This window comes from Crocuta crocuta, unplaced genomic scaffold (assembly GCF_008692635.1).
Source record: "Crocuta crocuta isolate KB4526 unplaced genomic scaffold, BGI_CrCroc_1.0 scaffold121, whole genome shotgun sequence".
NCBI lineage: Eukaryota > Metazoa > Chordata > Mammalia > Carnivora > Hyaenidae > Crocuta > Crocuta crocuta.
In genome coordinates, this window is record NW_027528608.1 from 3799209 (window position 1) to 3817043 (window position 17835).

The window sequence follows — 17835 nt, forward strand, 5'->3', positions numbered from 1 at the left end:
CCAGGTGGCCGGAGCCCGGACACCAGCCGGGCCAGGAGTGGGGGAGCTACACACAACTGCACGGGTGCAGCGATGAGGGGGTTGTTCACACAGACCTGCTGCTTTCACAGCGGCGGGCAGCGGGGCCCAGAGCCAAGCGAGCAGTCTGTCCTGCCTCTGCAGGTCCTGTGNGAGGGGGATGGAGTGCCGAAAGTGGGAGGTGAGGCTGCAAGAGGTGACCTCCGTGCTCTGTGGTGGCCGGAGGACAAGGGACAGAGTAGGCACAATGGACAGCAGTCTTCGGGGTGCTCCTTGGGTTCGCCCTGGGCCTCCCTCACAGGGGCTGAGGGGTCCCACTGGCATACTCCCCGGTACCCACGGGGACAGGGTGGTGTGCACGGGGTGGGCCGCCTGCCCCGACACAGAAGCCTGGGAGAGCTTCAATTCCACCCAGCCATGGCGGCCAGGTGCGGCCCCTCCGAGTGAGCTCAGCCATCCTCCCCGGGCTGCCTGCGTGACAGGGAGGGAGGCCCCGCACCCCTGAGCCTGGGTTCTGTGTGCTCTGGTCATTTCGGGCTTCTCTGTGCAGCTTACTGCGAGCCCGGGGTCTTTATTTACTCTTCCCGGGAAGGACGCAGCTGTTCGGTCTCAGCGGGTGTGTGTCTTGGCCCAGCAGCCAAGCCCACAAGCCAGGGCACTTCTGCTAGGACAGGACGCAGGCTGACCCGGCCACAGGCTCCTTGCAGCTATGGGGAGAGGACGTGGCCCCAGGTGAGCAGCTCTGTGGGTGCAGCCTGGCCCGTCTGGCGCGGGAGCGGACAGCGGGACTGTGGGTATGTCGCGATCCCCAGTGCCGGTGGGAGGAGAGGTGGAGGCGACGGCGGGGATCTGTTCCCACCCCGCACACAAGGGAACCCGCAGGCCCAGCACAGGCCCAGCCCGTGCCTCACTGGGCCCCGCGGGAGGACCACCCCACACACAGTCTGTGGAGACCAGCCCAGCTGAGCCCAGCCTTCTGCCTGCCCTCAGAGGGACGTCCAGGGGACAGAGGGCAACTCGGGGCCCCTGGGACTCGCCTGCGGCCTGACCACTTTCTGGGCAGAATGAGGACTGCTTTGTCAGCTGACCGTTGGCCAGGATGCCAGCTGGGAAGTGCTACCCAGGTGCGAGTGGACTCCCCCCACTTCCCCACAGGGCAGGGGGGGGCGGCCTTGGCCATCACCCTCATCTCAGCACTCTGCGGAGGCTAACCAAGCACTGCCAGGGGCTTACAGCCTGGAGCCTGAGCTGAACAGAGACAATCCTTTCAAAGCTCTGCCTGCCAGCCCTCCAGCCCTCACCCTCCCTCCCCCCCCAACCACTCGGCGCGGCACGCGGTGGCTTCACCCTGCCGGCCTGTCTCCAGTGTGAGCTGTGGTGGCCAACTCTCCATCTCTGTGCTGCAGCCCACCTCTACCCCCTTCTTGAGGGGTGCCACACGGGGCGTGGGTGCATGGGGCTCACGGAGCAGAGCTTGGCTCCAACACCGAAGGTGGGAGCACCGGCCCCTTCCAGCCCATGGTCCGGATCTGCGGAACATCCACATTCACAACCACTTGTGCGCAGGTGAAGAGTCCACTTAAGGAAAAGCCGACACGGTTTGCTCGGCTTGCCAGGGGACGGCCCCGCTGGGGGCAGGGGCGGGGTGGCGCAGTGTGGAGAGAACGGGGAGGGAGCCCCTGGCCCAGGCCTGGAGGTATGCCCCGGGGGCTGCAGGCAGCCGGGCTCGCAGACACCAGGGAGCATGCCACAGCCCGCGGCCAGTGTTGTTCAAATCTGAACAAACCCTTCTCATTGTGGTGTAAGGAGAGCGGGAAGGACTGTGTCCCTCAGGGTGACCGGTGACTGCTTCTCCAGACTGGACCTCACTGGTAACAGGGGATGCAGTCTGTGGGTTCAAGGTCAGAAACACCCCCTAGTGGCTCTTCTCCTGCTGTCCAGCTTCCCGCGCCCCTCCTAGGCCTCTTCCGTGGATTTGCAGGCCCTTCTACGTGCCCTTCTTTTACACAGGGGGCCATCGGCCACTCCATCCTGACTTTTCTGACAACTCAACCACCACCTGGAGGTCCCCGTGTCAATACTCAGCGGCGACTAGGGCTTTTTAAAACATTATTTTTTAAGTAGGTTTCATGCCCAGCATGGGTGGGGCTCGAACTCACGACCCTGAGATGAAGACCTCAGCCAAGATCAAGAGTTGGACATTCAACCGACTGAGCCACCCCGGCGCCCCGTGACCTAGGCTTTTTCAAACATTCGCAGGAGACGCTGCCTCCTTCTGCAGCCGCTGAACCACACAGGTTCTGTCACCTTGTCGCCCGGCAGGGGTTGAACTTTTAAGCCTTCCTTTCCAGCTGAGCTCCCCGTCTTGGGCCCACCAAGCTCCGTTCTTGCTGGATGAGTGAGGGGGCGGGGCTGGGGTCTGCCAGTGGCCCTCTGTGGTTCCCTAACCTCTGGTGGGGCCTCTGTGGCTGGACGAGGGCCATCCGAAAGGCCTGCTCACTTTGCCTCTGCAAGTGACAAGTCGCCTAGGAACCCTCAAAAGCAGCTCTTGGCCTGGTGACCGAGGCTGTAACTCATCCCAACAACTGGCCGTGGGGCCCCGGGGCTGTTTAGCCAACACGAGCCATCAGCCTCAAGAGGCCACATCCTGGGGCTTTTACAGTTTGGGGATCTTTTATCCCCAAAGGCTCCATGGAGGGATGCCAATCTGACTGCCATGGTCCCTCTGATCTCAGAATGAGCTTAGAGTCCAGCCTTCGAGGGTCCCCAGAGGGCTCTGCGGCAGCCACTCACCATTCCCCTGACACAGGCAAGACACTGGCCCACACCAGAGCCAGCTGCGTTTTGAAGAGAAGGGCGGCCCAACATCAACCAAATGTTAGTGTTGGCATTTGCTGATCAAGCCCTCTGTGGCGCGGACCCTGCTCCAGGATAGGACCGTGAGTATGCGACATCCCAGTGGCCACTGTGAGCAGGGGCTCTCGCTGGTGCAGAGTATCAGGTGGGGCTTGGGTTGACCTTGGGCTGAGCTCCCCAATTCCCAGCTCTGTCTCTCCTTGGTGGCCGGCCCCCTCTCCTAGGACTGCTCCTGGAGTCTTAGCCGGCTGAGCGTGTGAAGCGGGACGGACGCAGGACCCAGCCCACAGCCCCCAGTGCCCTCACCTGGCTTCATGGCGCTCATGACAGCGCGGCAGCTCCGCAGCACCGCCTCGTAGATGGCCTTCTGGTCTGCGGTGAACTTGCCATTGGCAGGGAAGGAGCAGGTGATGTCGGAAGAGAAGCAGTAATACTCCCCACCCATATCGAACAGGCTGCAGGAAGAGGAGGGTGTGAGGTAGGGGGTGTCCTCTCCCCTCCAACCCACCCCTCCCTCCCACCCCCCACCACGGGGCTCAAGGGCAGCCTGCTGGGCCTGAGCCATCTGGCCGGGTCACCTCCCACCCCGGTGCATTCTCACAGTGCTGTCCGGGGAGACCTCGGACCCCAGGGCAGGGAAGCCTGGAGGCGGTGGGGCCGATCCCACACACATACCCCTGCCCTCCAAGGCCTCTGGATGCCCAGCTGTAGGGACTCACTTGGAGAATGAGGGAGGGGCAGACATGTCCCCAGGCCCTGACTCACCACCTGGCCTCCATGCACTGCTCACGGGAGCCGGGCAGGGAACACGGGGATGGATGCCCCCATCCAACAGACAAGTGGGGTAAGGAACACCACCCAGCTCTCCTGGGCCCCCGTGTCTGAGCGAAAACCCAGCCAGTGGCTCTGTCCCAGCACAAAGGTCCCCCCACCAGAGGACCCTGCTGGGATGGCACAGATGGGCTCTGCCGAGGCCTGAGGGAAGGGCAGAGAGGACCTAGCAGAGGACAGTCCTCACATGCAGCAGGGCACCCTGGCATCCGCAGTGGCAGGGCAGGGACCAGGGGCACAGGCAGAGATGGAGAGTCAGAAGGCTGCAGAGGCCCTGGGCCCGGGTGTGTGAGCCAGCAGGCAGGATTGCACTGGAGCCTGGAGGACAACCCGGCGGAGCCTGCCCTTTAGCCCCCGTGACAGGGCCCAGTGTGGCTCCCCTGTGATAGAGCGCAGTGTCGCAGGGCTAGGAGGGGGTGGGATGGGCCACTCCACCACCCTTGCTGCCTGCCCAGGGCCTCAGGGTCCTCACCGGGCAAGGGCAGGAAGGAACGCTGCCCTGCACCCCCCATGGTGGGACGCAACAGGGCACGTGAAGGGCTCCCAGATGAGAGCAGTGAGGGAGCACAGACGGAGCACCCCTCTACATCCCATCCCACCTGAGCACCTCAGCAGGCTGCTTGCGGCAGGCGCACCGGGGGCGAGGGGGGGGCACGCCAGCACCCCCAGCTGCTTCATCAGCCAAGCCATGACACTGATGGCTGCAAAAGTAATTGTGGGACACTGGTCTAGCCCCAGGCCCAGGATTCTGCTGCGTCTTGGGTGCCAGGTGGCCACAGAGGCGGGAGTAGCTGAGGGCCAGGGCTCTGTCCTCAGCTTCTCCTGCGGGTCTGTCTGTAGCTGCACAGGGCCTGGCACACCTGAGTGGGGGCAGGGCCGTGCCTTCCGCCAGGGCCTCTCCCCGACACCCAAATCCTCGAGGTGAACACTGCCATCCACCAAAGTCCCAGGGGCTGCCTGTGCACCTGCCTTTGGGGCCCCCACCCCAAATGACAGAGCAGGGGGTCCCTGGCCCTGCTCGTGGAGCCGGGAGACGGGCCATGTGGCCGGCCAGGCAGCCCCAGCTACTCCAAAGAAATAGATTTTTAGAGGAAAAACCTGAATGCTCAGGATCCTAGGACACTTTGCTGGAATCCAAAGTCCCCAGCCGGGCACTTTTTCATCTCCTGTCTTTTTCCGATTGCAAAACACCATAAACTGTCAACAGTGCAAAAAGCAGGAGATAACACCTCAGGTGATTCTCTGGGGGTGGGGGGAGCCCCAACCAGCATGGCACAGGAACTTCAGGCTGGGTCAAAGTCGTAGACTCCCGCCGACCCTGCCTGGGGCAGGCTGACGGGGGGACCTGGGCCTCAGCAGAGGTGACCCGAGACAAAACAGAAAGGCCTTGAGCAGACACACCCAGGCATCTGCTCCCCGGGAGGCTCCAGATGCAGAAGGGTGTTTGGGCCACCAGCTGCCTGTAGCTTTACTCCTGCCGGGGGCACCCTCCCCTCCCAGAGCTGGCTGGGGGACAGCATGGCTCAGCCCTATCTTGATGGGAAAGTGAGGCTCTGAACACTGGTCCAGCAAAGCCCCGTGTTGGGGTCAGAAGCTCAGAGCCCAGCGATGGGCTCTCCTGTCCCGGCTCTAGCACTGGGCCTCGGGGCCTCAGCTGTGCTTCCTTTAAGATGGGGACACCTCCACGGCTGCAGGTTTGTGTCCCCTTAGGGCCGGCGTGAAGGGGGGCACGGGGAGCAGGTCTGTGTGGCCGCGGTCCAATTTCCCCGGGGAAGCAGAGCATTTTCATTTGGGCCCCTTAGAGGCCAGAGAGGAAAACGGTGTGTGGTTTATGGATTCAGAATGTCCAGGAATGGTCTGAGCAGACAGGACAGAGCTGGGAGCTTGGGGGACACAAACTCCTGGGGGCACCCACATCGGCAGCGCCCCCGAGCAGAGGGCTCTATTGGCCTGTCTGGTCTCAAACAAAAACAGAAATTGAACTATTTAAAAAACGAGGAAGCCCACAAAAGCGCACAGAACACTGGAGTCATCTAGAGCAGTGAAAACAAGCCGCTTCTCCTTGGCAGACAAGGCTCCTGACCACGTTTTCCCAAAACTCTCCTCAAGAACACAGCGAGAACGTGGGACAGTGGGTGCTGGGAGCCCCTCAGCCAGCCTGGTCTTACTGTTCAGATTCTAGAAGACTTTGCTTGTAGTTTTTGTTTGAAAACTGTCTGCTTAGTGTAGAAGGAAGTGTACGCCCAGTCGGCCAGCTCCATCCTGCCCAGCGACACTCGGGGCACGGGGCTGGAGTCTATTTTTGTGTTCTCAGTTCCCTATCTTTCTCTGCCCCCTCCCTTTTTTTTTTTTAAATCCCCCTCCCCCNGCTCTGGAATCCAGGGACGAAAGCTATCTCTTTCATAAATCATCTCCCTCCAGCTCCTCTGTGTCCATTTCCTCCACCCTCTGAGCGGCAAAGCGGCAGTGGGGAATTCGGTCATACTTTGGCTCCACCGAGCGCTTCAGGCTCCCTCCTCTCGGCTGCCTGGGGACACCCACCAGGGCCGCTACCATCTTTGGCTGAGTGAATGTGTATAATAATCTAAGACATCTGGGGAGATATTACACATCTCCAAGCAATACACTGGCGTCTCTTCCCTCACATGTGTTTATCTCGTTCTATTTCTGGCCAGGATGAGAGGTTCTGTCCACCCTTGGCTCCTCCCCGGCAGCCTCATGCCCGGGCTACCTGCCACCATGGCTCCACCAGACTGTCCCCAAGCCCCCACCTCAGCTCCCCTGGCCCCACAGCGGGGACTGGCGGGCCCATAGGCAGAAGGTCTCTGAGATGGTTCGGCCAGCGAGAGAGGCTTGGGAAGCATTTTGGGGAAACACTGCCGCGCATGGACAAGGCTGTCTGCACTCCGCTTTCATCTCCCGAGCTGCGACCTAGCCCTCGGCTACCTCTCAGGCAGGACCGGCACTATGCCTGCACGCAGGCCTCTATGCAACGGCAGGAGCATTTCAGATCCCAATTTGCCATTGCCCTGGCCTGCGTTCCAGGGGAGGCCAGGGGATTTCTGAGAAGCAGGAAACTCCTGCTTCCCTCCAGACCTCAGCGCGAGAGAGGAAGATGGACTGGTCGCTTCCCCGCTGGCATACTCCAGCAGCAGCCCCTCCAGATGAAGCACACCGGCTGCCTGCCCGCCCCCAGCCCAGCCTTCCATGGAGTGCCACGGCCCTCATGGGCCAGTGGGGCAGAGGCCATCACTTGGAGGCTGTGGACTGACTCATCAGGCAGACCTCTCCCCAGAACCTTCTGGGCATCCCTGCTCCACACCTTAGCCACACGGCAGCCCCTCCCATGGGGCCCACGGGGACAGGAAAGTGGCCCAAGCAACCAGCCCCCAGGAACCCAGAGCTGGTGACTCCTGGTAACCCGGTAACAAAAGCAGGCATGGGCTGGGGGCATGCTGGGCGTCTGAAGTGAACTGTTCCCATTCTACAGATGGCATGGGAGAAGCGGAGCACCGGCGAGGGGCTGAGTCCCCAGGAAGGACACTGCATGGCACCCCACCTGGTGTGCGGTTGGGGCAGTGCCCACCCAAGCCCCCGCCGCCACCGCAGCACCATGGACGAGGCCTGGGTGTCGGGGCAGCGGCCTCCGCCAGGGAGGGGCTGAGTCGGCGTCACGAGCACAGCACATGCTTCATTTCACTTTTTCAGTGAACCGTGTCCCATGACACGGTGTCTGTGAGCACCCAGGCTGTCTGGGCCCGTGCGTTTCAAGCTGTGGGTGGTGAAGCCAACGGAGTGGGGCACAGGCCAGAATGTCAAAGAAGTAAACAGACAAAAAGCATGCAGTAGGGGGATCTGGTTATAATCTGGGACTGGGTTAGAATGTCAAGGGTACATGTAACTGGGGGAAAGGCTGAAGGCTACGGCCACCGGACTGGCTGTCCAGGCGAGCAGGGCCTGTGCCCTCTTGACAGCGTTCTCTTGCCCCGAGGCCTGGGCACATCCATAAGACCGTCGAAAACTCAGGAGGGGGCTGCTGGGTGAAAATCAAGTGCTTCTGTGGGCAGACGGCAAGGGGAGGGGGGTCTGGGCTGGGCCTGGCGCCAGGGAGCAGGCCCCAGAGGTGACACTTGTTCTGTGAGGACAGCCAGGGCACCGGGCACCAGCACAAGTGGGGCCTAGAGGCCCCCTCAGCCCACACCCTCCACCAGCTGGGGAGAAGCCCCCAGGCACAGACACACCCCTCCTGCCACAGCCTGCGGACGCCAAGGGGGCTGCTGGGGCCCTGGGAGAGGGCCAGGCCCTCCCCCGCAGCCTGCAGGGCGTTCCATGGAGCCACAGGCTGCTGCTCAGGGCACGTGGCCCGGGGTGGAGGGAGCGAGGCAGGGTCACTTCCCCAGGCGGTTTCATGTCCAGCCCAAATCAAACCTGCGGGACTGACCGGAACGACACAAGGACAGGAAGGAGTTGGCGGCAATGGCGCTAGTGGCAGGGAAGGGCGGCCAGGTAGGGAAAGAGCCAGCAGGGGCAGCGGCCCCTCAGGGGCCAGTCCCCTCAGCTGCGGAAGGAAAGGACGGACAGCTTGGGGCTGTGACACGGGCAGCAGGAGCATGAGCCACCGGCACGCCAGCAACAGGTCAGAGGTCTCCGGGGGCTTCCCTGCGAGGAAAACCCTGGTTTCTCCAGGCAAAGAGAAGCAGGGCTTTGGTCACTGTGTGCTGTGTCCCCACCTCTGCTGGTCAGCAGGGCAAGGCAAGAGAGACCGGGCTTCGGGCTGACCATTATCAGGGTGATGAGAAGTAGAGGCCCTGTGTCCTGACAGGAAAGGAGAGGAGAGAGGGAGAGGGGACACGGCATGGGGCCGGGCCAGGCCTCTCCACAAGGGAGAAGCGGCAGACGGCCCGCCCACACATCCTGAGACAACGCTGCCCTCTTCTGGCCAGTGCTGGGAGGTCCAGCTCGGCACCCAGGCTGGGCTGCTTGTAGCCGGGTCACCTAGGCCTGGGCATCCTCAGGTGTTCTAGAAGGTTCTGGGAGGGAACACAGGGCATGCTACCTCAGGGACCACTCCTCCGCTCCCTGATCAGATGGTGGGGGAAAGAGGCAGCAGTTGGGGAGGGGTGTCCCTGCCGTTTCCCAAATCAGCACCCACTGGAGGCACAGCCCAGCCCCCTCCTGCTGAGGGGCCCAGGGGAGGCGGGAGGGCTGCCAGACCCAGGAGTCCAGCACAAGAGAGCACCCGGCCCGGGTGTACCACTTCCCGGTGGGCTCAGACATGGACAGCGGTGCTCCCTGGTGGCTCACGGGCGGCACACTAGCCCCTCGGCACCTCCATCCACTTTGGGGACTTTGGTTTCCAAAGCCCAGGCTGGTTCTGGGAAGCCAGGGCAGTGCACGGGAGCTGCGTGTGTCCTCACATCTGTGCTCACACCCACTGGCAGGGGCTGGTTTGGGGAGGAGGGGTCTTCTGGGACTCCCGCCCAGGACGGGTATCCAATGACAGAAGCCACCACCCCTTGTGTGAGCATGTGAAGAGCATTCACTAGCAAGCTCACCACCCTCCTGCCACCCTGTTTTACAGGGTCTGCCACTTGCCTCAAACTCCAAAACAAAGCAACTAATGGCTTCTCTAGGACAGTAACCGGGAGATGGGGTTCCTGGTGAAAGGGCTCTGAGCCTGGGGCAAAACCCCAGGAGGTCCCACAAGAGGCCTCAGGGCTCTGAGTGAGCTGAGTGCAAGGGCCCCAGCGATCTGAAGTCACGTCAAGGTCATGCAGAGCAAGCAGGACAGCATCCCAGCAGAGAGAAATGGGAAGGGGCCCTGGGAGCTGGCGGGTCCCCACTTCTCAGCTCTGGGTGACAAGGCTGATGTGGAGGGAGAACCAGCCCACCGAACCTACAAGTCCCAGTTCATAGGGGGATGACGAGGGCCAATAGTGGTGATGGCCCCGCTCCCGGGGAGGTGCTGGTACTAGAGGGACAGAGGCACGGGCGGCCGCCTTCACACTCCACTTAGCACGTGCCTCAAGGCTGGGTTTCAGCTGAGGCTGAAAACACACAACAGGACTTGGGACTTGAGAGCTATCTGGTTCAGTCTCTGCCGGTGGCTCTCACCGCAGTCTGTCACGGAACCAGATGCCGGAAGGTGGGCCTCAGGGCCCCGCGCACGGATACAAGCCCCAGCCTGCTGGCTCTGAGGATGGCCCCCATCGCAGCTCCCACCTGCCAAGGCCACGCTGTGCCACGGTCTCCACTCGCCACTGTGTATTCTCACTGAATCCTCCCAGAGCTAGGTGCCCTATCACCCAGGGCTAATGGAGAAGCTGAGGCTCAGGATACCAGCCACTCAGCTGGGGAGGGGGAGGGTGGGGGCGTCATCACATAGCCGGGCAATGAGGCTCCCCGCAGGGGTGCAGGGGCACGTGTGGGACTTCAAGGAGAGGGATGCAAAGGGGAGAGGGGACCACCTCAGCCCCCGCACCCACCTTTACCAGTAGAGCCTGACTGCCCCGGACCAGCTCTGCCCCCAAACAGCCCCTCACTAAACGTCCAGATATCTCTGGGGCATTTTCACCTGACCTCAGGGGACTGGGAGCCAGAGCGTGCCACCCAGTGGGCACCTGGAATAGCACTCCTTCAGGAAAAACTCTGTGCTGTGCTCATATTTTGGTTTCATACCTTATGATGAAGTATCGTGGCTTTTATGTTGGGATAACAGAGTGATTTATTATTTACCGAACACAGTAGGCACTCGGCAGATCAATTTCAATAAAACAATGGATTACAAACGCCGCCAGCAATCTGGCAGTAGCAGTAATCAACAAAACATGTTGTTCTAAATGCTGCATAATAAATTGACTATAATAAACTCATAATTATTCTACTGGCTACATTTCAAAGTTAGCGCGAGAAAAATAAAATCACCAATTTGGACTTGGCATTAACATCCGTGGGATTCCTGGATCACTCCTGTCTGAGCTGCAAGAGGGAGACGCAGGTGCTGGGTGCTCCCACGCGGGCCAAGGCCACATCTGGGCCATGTGGAAACCTGATCCATGCTGCGCCCCGGTCAGGTGGGCCCCCCAGCTGCGGCCACCCCAGGCGCACAGCTGTGACCAGCCTCTCCTGGGGTGAGGATTGTACTGGGGGCACATATAGAGGACAGCAGAGAAGCAGACACTTCCTCACTTCCTCTGGGGTATGCCCAGTTCACAGAGGAGAAAAACTCACGGCCACATGGTGCTGCCGGAGGGCCAGAGCTGGCCCAGTGACAGCTGAAACCTGCTGGTACAGCTAGGTCTCTGCCTCTGCTCAGGGACAGATTCCCACACCCTGGCCACCAGGCCCAGCCAGAATGGGCTGCACAAAGAGCATTAGGAAACGCTGAAGGAGGCCAGAGTCTGTGGGGATGCCAGGTGGTTTCTTTGGGGCTGCGAGTGGCTCAGCCATGGCCCGGAGGGCAGGGCCCTCCCCTCTCTTTCCTTGGTCTCCGGCTGAGCCAAGTCTGAAGCAGCCAACTCCCTCCCCAAATCCCTCTGGCTCTGCATCTGGACCCTCCCTGTGTCTCTGTGACCTCACCTACGCATGGCGAGGGGCAGTGGGACACGGCGGGGAGAAAATCTACCTGAGGAGGTGTCCCTGGTGCCAGGCACTGGGGAGGCTCCCGTCAAGGTGTCTGCATGCCCTTGGCCCCTATGCCAAGAACTACATGAGATGCTCCAGGGAGGGTGTGGCCACTTCGGGGGTCCCCCTTTGTATGTTCTCATCCCCGCCCTGCTGGCCCAGGCCCCTGGGAAAGGGCATATGAGCTGAGCACTTGCGTTCTGACACCTCTCTTCCACCCCTCCATGCAGTCTTGATAGGTGCGTGCCACCTCCGCTAACAGAAAAGTAAACTGAGGCTCTGGGAGGAAACTAAGTGGCTCTGTTTCCTCCCAGAAGGCTGAGCTGGGCCCTTGCCAACAGTGGCCCTAGCTGGGACATCCCGTCTGGCTGATGACCCGGGCGAGCTAGCCACGGGGCCTGGTGTGCCTGTGGCAAGGGCAAGCTGGGGTTGGGTGCGCTTCTGCAAACACATAGCAGTGACAGCTCAGAACATGGTTCGTGCCCCCCCGCAGACGTGGGCCAGGGACTGCGGTGTGCAGGCTCCCCTCCACCCTGCTGCAGGGCAAGGCCAGGCACAGCTGGTGCTCCAGCTTGGGAACTGAGCCGAGCGGGGCAACGCCCATGCCCCAAGAAGCAGCAGGAGCCCACCTGGAAACAGGCTCCTGGGAATCTTGCTCAGGTGCCCGGCTACCAAGAGGCTATGGCACCAGAGAACCTGGAGGGACAGTGCATGCCCCCCACCCTGCCCATGTGTCGCTGACTGCAGCAAGGTGGCTAAAGGCTAAGACAGGGTGGCCCGTGGGGTTCACAGCCTCTGGCTGGTTCTCAGTAGCCCTGCGGCAGCCGGGGCTGACCCTGCCTGATGTCGGGTGCTGGAGAGGAGAAGCAGGGAGTGCCCAGCACCTGTGAGTTGGAGAGAGAGCTGGTCCAGGTCAGCAAGGTGCCCACAGGGCCCTCCCGAGGCCTGGAACAGCTGCCTGGAGCCACGCGGCATATGCTCAGCGTGAGCCCAGCGATCCAGGCTCATGAGCAAGGTGTGCAATCTGCCAGCAGGGACGAGTCCATGGGGGGGGGGGGGGGGGGGGCTGCAGACCCCACCCACACCTGCTTAGTCAGGGCTCCAGGCGGTGCTGGGAGCACCTTAAGCAGTGCTCAGAAAAGTCCTGCAAACAGTCTTGAAGGTCAAGCACTGCCTCTGACCTCCTGCGTTAATGGCCATTTACAGATGGCAGAGGCTGGCAGGATTCAGTGCGGGGGAGGCTCCCTCTGGATCTTCCCTGATCCAGACCAGGTGCCCACCCTCCTGGTATCGAGACAGAGGTGTGAGTGTGGTGGGTGCGGGGCAGGGGGGCCCCCCGCACCATTTCTCAGTGCTTCCCTGACGATGGAGAGAAGGCACCTGGCAAAAGAAGTCTGGGCCCAGAGCAGGCCTGGGGGCCTCACTGTGCTCAGCCCTCTCAGGGGGCCACCGAGAGGTTCCCGTGTGTCACTCCTGAGGTGGAGTTCCGGGGCAGCCCTGTGGGTCACGTGCAGAGCCAGGGCAGGGCCACCTTACTCACCACATATCTCCATCCTGGATGGTCCGGTCGTTGGGGGCCCCGGCATGTCCATAGTGCAGCACGGCAGAATTCTCACCACTGCAGGGCAACGGGGGAAGTCAGCAGCCCATCCTCAGCCAGCAGATCCCAGAGCTGGCCCCTCACCGTGCCCTGTGGGCAGTGCCATCCACCCTCCAGCAGGCCCACCGTCTGAGGTGGTGGTGGGGAGCAAGCTGGTCCCGGCACCTGTGACCATGCAGCTGGTGGCTGGCCCCTGGGCTCACGGTTCACAGCGTTGTCACCTGCAGGGCTTTCCTAGGTGAGTGCTGCTCGGTCAGGCAGGTGCCCTTGGGGCTGGGGATGTGGGACAGGTTGGGGGACAAGGGTCTGAGGCCCAGGAAAGGGAGCCCGAGGAAGCCCTCTTTTCCTGGAGGAGGGAGCAGGGAGGCTGTGTCAGGGCCGCCACGCTGCAAGCCTGGCCTCTCTGCTCAAGACTGCTTCCCTAATGAGCGATGCCTTTAAGAAAAAAAGGGCTTTTAAGTCTGTCCAAAGGAAAAAAAAACCCACCTGGGTGTAATATTTATGGCCCTGTTCGGGAATCTCAGGAATCATAAAAGTAGAAATAATGATTTTTCTCTCTATCCACCAGAGAAGAACATTTCCAAAGACTGAGATGTTCACATGTATTATTCATGTGCTGAGGATGTGCACATCAGCAGAGCTGCTGGCTCCATCCTGGCTGGGCAGAGGCCAGACCCCCTGGCCCAGGGGGCAGAGCAGGGAGAGACGGGCTGGGGCGAGCCTGGGAGATGAGGGGCCACCCACAGCCAGGACGTGCCCCTCAAAGACACACCTAGAGTGACATGTGCAGTCACACAGACACACAACAGTGCACACTCGGGGTGCCTGGGTGGCTCAGTCAGTTAAGCATCTGACTTCGGCTCAGGTCATGATCTTGCGGTTTGTAAGTTCGAGCCCTGCATCAGGCTCTGTGTTGACAGCTAGCTCAGAGCCTGGAGCCTCTTCCGATTCTGTCTCTCTCTCTCTCTCTCTCTCTCTCTGCCCCTCCCCTGCTTACGCTCTGTCTCTCTCTCAAAAATAAACATTAAAAAATATATATAAAAATAGTACATGTACAGCCATGAGCCGCCCCATACTCATGGTCACTTGTACCCAATGCCTCCAGCCACCGTGCAGGTGACACACGCAGAGACTCAGAGCCCCCTGCCGCAGCCACAATGTGCCACACGCAGAGATACCTAGAGTGACATCCCCTACCACAGAGACCCAGACCATCCACAGTGGTGATGTTCCCTACAAAGCCACACTGACGCATGGGAACACACACACACACACACACACACACACACACACACACACACACGGCCTCCCGCCCTGACAGAGCTCCTTCCACCTCTGCTGCACACAAAAGCCACCACAGTATAAAGTCACGTCCTGGCCCTGTGGAGGGGGCGGGGCGAGGAAGGCCAGCCAGCAGCCCCAGGGGAGCGGCCACCCTAGGGGAGGCCAGGAGGGGCACGGCAGTGAGGGGGCCGCCCCGGCTGGGGGCCTCAGGGGAGAACAGTCTTCAAGCGTAAGTGGGCACTCGTGTGGGCACAGGTGTGTCTAAGCTCAGGGGGCAGCAGGTCCCCTCGCCTCTCACGACCTCCTCCCCGCCTCGTTCCCACTTACCTGCCGCAGATGCAGGTGTAGGAGCTGTGGCGCATGCCACCCCGGGAGTAGCAGTAGTGTTCGAAGAGGCTGCAGGAGAAGGAGGGGAGTCAGGGTGCGGGGGCCGGAGCGTGCACGGCCCCTGCCCCAGGAAACCCTCAGTCCAAGCCTGCTTGGCTGCGCCCGCAGGAAGGCCTGAGAGACCCTGCCTGGATGGGTCCACGAGGCTCATAGCCTAGAGCCCAGGTTGCCCACCAGCCACAAAAGCACAGAGGCCAGTGAGGACAGGGGGCAAAACTGGAGAAGCCACCCAGCCTCCTGGGCCCACTGGGAAGACAGGCTGGGGTGGGGCCTCCGCGGTTTCTGCGGGGCTGGAGGGTCTCCCGTGACTCCCAGGTCCAGCGGCCACAACCTACCCCACCAGGAGGGGCGGGACACATAGCCAGGGAGGGACAGGAACTCTCCAGGCCCCAAGCTGGACTCAGACAGCGCTGGGCCTGACCCTGGGGAGGGGCACCGGGCAGAGAGCAGGAGCCGCCGGGCCCTGGCCTGGAGGACACGACTGAGGGGCAGGCCCTCGCGCAGGCAGAGCAGGGAAGCGCCGCCTTGGGTTGCAGGCAGAGGGGATGGAGAGGGGCAGGGTCTAAGGACAGGCCCTGCTTCCCTTCCTCAGGCCAAGCAGCAAACGGGCTCGCCCCTTAAACCTGCTCCCAGCCTGGGCACGGGAGGCCAGAAACAAAGTCTGGAGGGAAAGATGAGACCCTAGAGGGGGCAGCCAGCCCCCAGGCTGAGCCCAGAGCCAGAGCCTGGGGAGGCCTCCGGGTGTGCAGGACGTCTGCAGACCCCTGAAAGCCCAGGAGGGTAACAAAGATCAGAGGGTAAGCTACCCTTGGCAAAGGTCTGGGCCCTGCCCCCATCCCCCTGGCCCCCACCGGAGAGGCAGAGCCTGGAGACGACTGCAGGGGCTGTTGGACCAGACCAGCCACATCAACACCACATTAGGAGTAATGAACCCCTGGGGGCCATACTGCCAAGAGCTCTGGGGAGGCTACGAGCCTGCCCCTACCCCCACCATAAGCCCCAGGACCTGGGGCAGGGGCTCGTCATGGCATGGGACTCTGTGCTCAAAGAGCTCGGCCTCTCCAGGCCTCACCCCCTTCCTCAGGCCCAGCCCTCCAGTAGGCCTGGCAGAGAAGCAGGTCCAGAGGGGGGGCCCACCCCACCCACCGACCCACCCCACCCACCGACCACCAGGGCAGGAGGCCAAGCGTGGGGCTGCGCCGCTGTCCCCGACCTCGGCACACCAAGGCCGCCTGTGGGCACACTAAGCAGCAATCCCGCCCTGCACGTTCCAGGCCTGTTTTGGAGGAACGTCTGTATGGAGGAGTCTAATCTTCCAGGCACTGTAAACACCAATTATGCATAATTGTTATGATTGGGTATTAAGTAGTTGTCATGCAGGAGCAGTTCTGCCACATTCAGGCGGCTTTCAGACTTGCTTTACAAACCTCCCGGGATAATTGGGTATCTGTGAGTGAACTATTTCCTCAACACAAAGGATCTCAGGAACCGCCGGGGAGGGAAGGAAGGGCACACGCGCCCCCTTATCAGTGCCCCTCGTTCACAGAGGAAGCAATCTGGGGGCTCCAGGGGCCGCCACTGACTTCCACCTCCGTCCTGGAGACCACGGGGGCGGCACGGCCCCGAGCGTGGCCTGTTCCTCACGGGGCAGGCCTTCCTGCACTGGGCAGCTGTGGACACCAGCCGTGCACCACCTCTGCTCCCAGCCTAGACACGGGGCCTCGCACGCCAGGCCTCCACACTGCGAGCCCATGGCGAGCGCACAAGGCCAGACCCGTCACGGAGCTGCAGCACTCCCTCAACTTCAGAAGACACGACCGTGCCTGGCCAGAAGCAGACTTCAGGGCTGCGTGGCCATTCTCCAGGTGATGGGGACAGCGGGCCTCTCCTGGGCCAGGGGACAGACAAACAAGTGCAGGCTGTGGGAGCTGCCAGCATCAGGAAGGACAGGCAGAGGACGGCTGTGCAGCCTGCATGCACAGATGAATAAACGGGAATGTTGTGTGGCAGCCTGAGGACGCGGGGTGGGTGGCCGGTCTCCATCCCCTGCAGTCAGGCTCGGCGGCCTGCCTTTCCCTGCAGTGGAAGCAGCCTTCATCGCACGCCTTGGCTTCCACTGAAGGAAGGACTTCCGGGTAGAAGGCACAGCTTACAGAAGCACCCAACGAAGCAACGGCTGACCCAGTTTTCACCTGCAGGTTGCAGCCAGCACTGGGCCGTTTCTGGACATATGGACAACCCCAAGCAGCAGTGAGAGAACAGCCGCAAGCTGAAAAGTCACTGTAGCTGGAAATGATTTGAAGTTCTTCAAGTTGGACTTCAGCATCTAATTTTGGTTTAAATGAACTTTTCTGACATGACATGAGGACCCACTGGTGACAATAACAGGTGAAGGCAAGAGGTCCCACACCCCGGAGGTCCCTCTCTCTCTGGGATGTTGGTGTCCAAGTTCTGGGACAAGTGCAATAGCTCAGGGCGCTTGTGGAAAGATGTGAGTCTGACATATTTCTGATTTTCAAGGGGCAGGGGGTGAGCAGTGGGTGCTCCAAACTGGGGCCACGTGGGTGACATGAAGTTCCCATGGAGCTCGGTAAGCATCAGCCATGATGACAAACCACAACAAAGCCACCTGTTCCCAGGGCACAGCTCACGGACCAAGGCGGTAATAGATGGGAAATTACTAAAGATCTTGCTAGAAGCTTACAAAAAATATGGCAAACCATGAACTGGATGAGGGTCGAGGTGACTTGTAACCGTAGGAGCCTAACTACCGACTGATGCAAGTCTACTGCCAAATTCGGCCATAAGCTACCAGTTAGCCCTCTACAGCCACAGGAGATGACAGCAGAGTCCGCGGCCGGAAATCCTTCTCCCACACTCAGAGGTGCTACTTGAAAGACAATAGGCAGAGCCATGTTCTAGGACAGGACGGAAGGCGGGGCTAGAAGGAGAGGAGCTGTCAGTCTCGGGAAGGTAGAGGCCTCGGCTTTGCGCTGCTGTGTGGGGACGGTGACAAGGCCTCAGGGACACAAACAGCAGCGGAACGGAACGGAGACCCCACCCCCATGCGCGGCTGTGCCCGGGTAGGGATGTACCCTCAGTGAAGGGCAGGCTTGGAGAAAACCCGCCAGTGTCATAGCAGGCAATCAGGGACCCTGCCTGGGCTCCGGGAATAAAATAAAATACGTGCCCCCCCTCGGAATTCATAGTGGAGGTCTGTCTTCCATGGGGTTCAG

The 17835-nt window shown here is 61.2% G+C and overlaps 1 protein-coding gene across 1 annotated transcript in view; it reads right to left on the reverse strand.

The window, feature by feature from the left end:
• Window positions 1-17835, reverse strand: part of PEPD (peptidase D) — a 112645-nt gene that overhangs the window by 8852 nt on the left and 85958 nt on the right. The window contains exons 10-12 of the mRNA XM_077754654.1: window positions 14540-14608; window positions 12869-12946; window positions 3181-3329 (exon numbers count right to left, since the gene is read on the reverse strand). Of these exons, the coding sequence (XP_077610780.1) occupies window positions 3181-3329; window positions 12869-12946; window positions 14540-14608 (296 nt within the window). The remainder of the gene's footprint in view (window positions 1-3180; window positions 3330-12868; window positions 12947-14539; window positions 14609-17835) is intronic.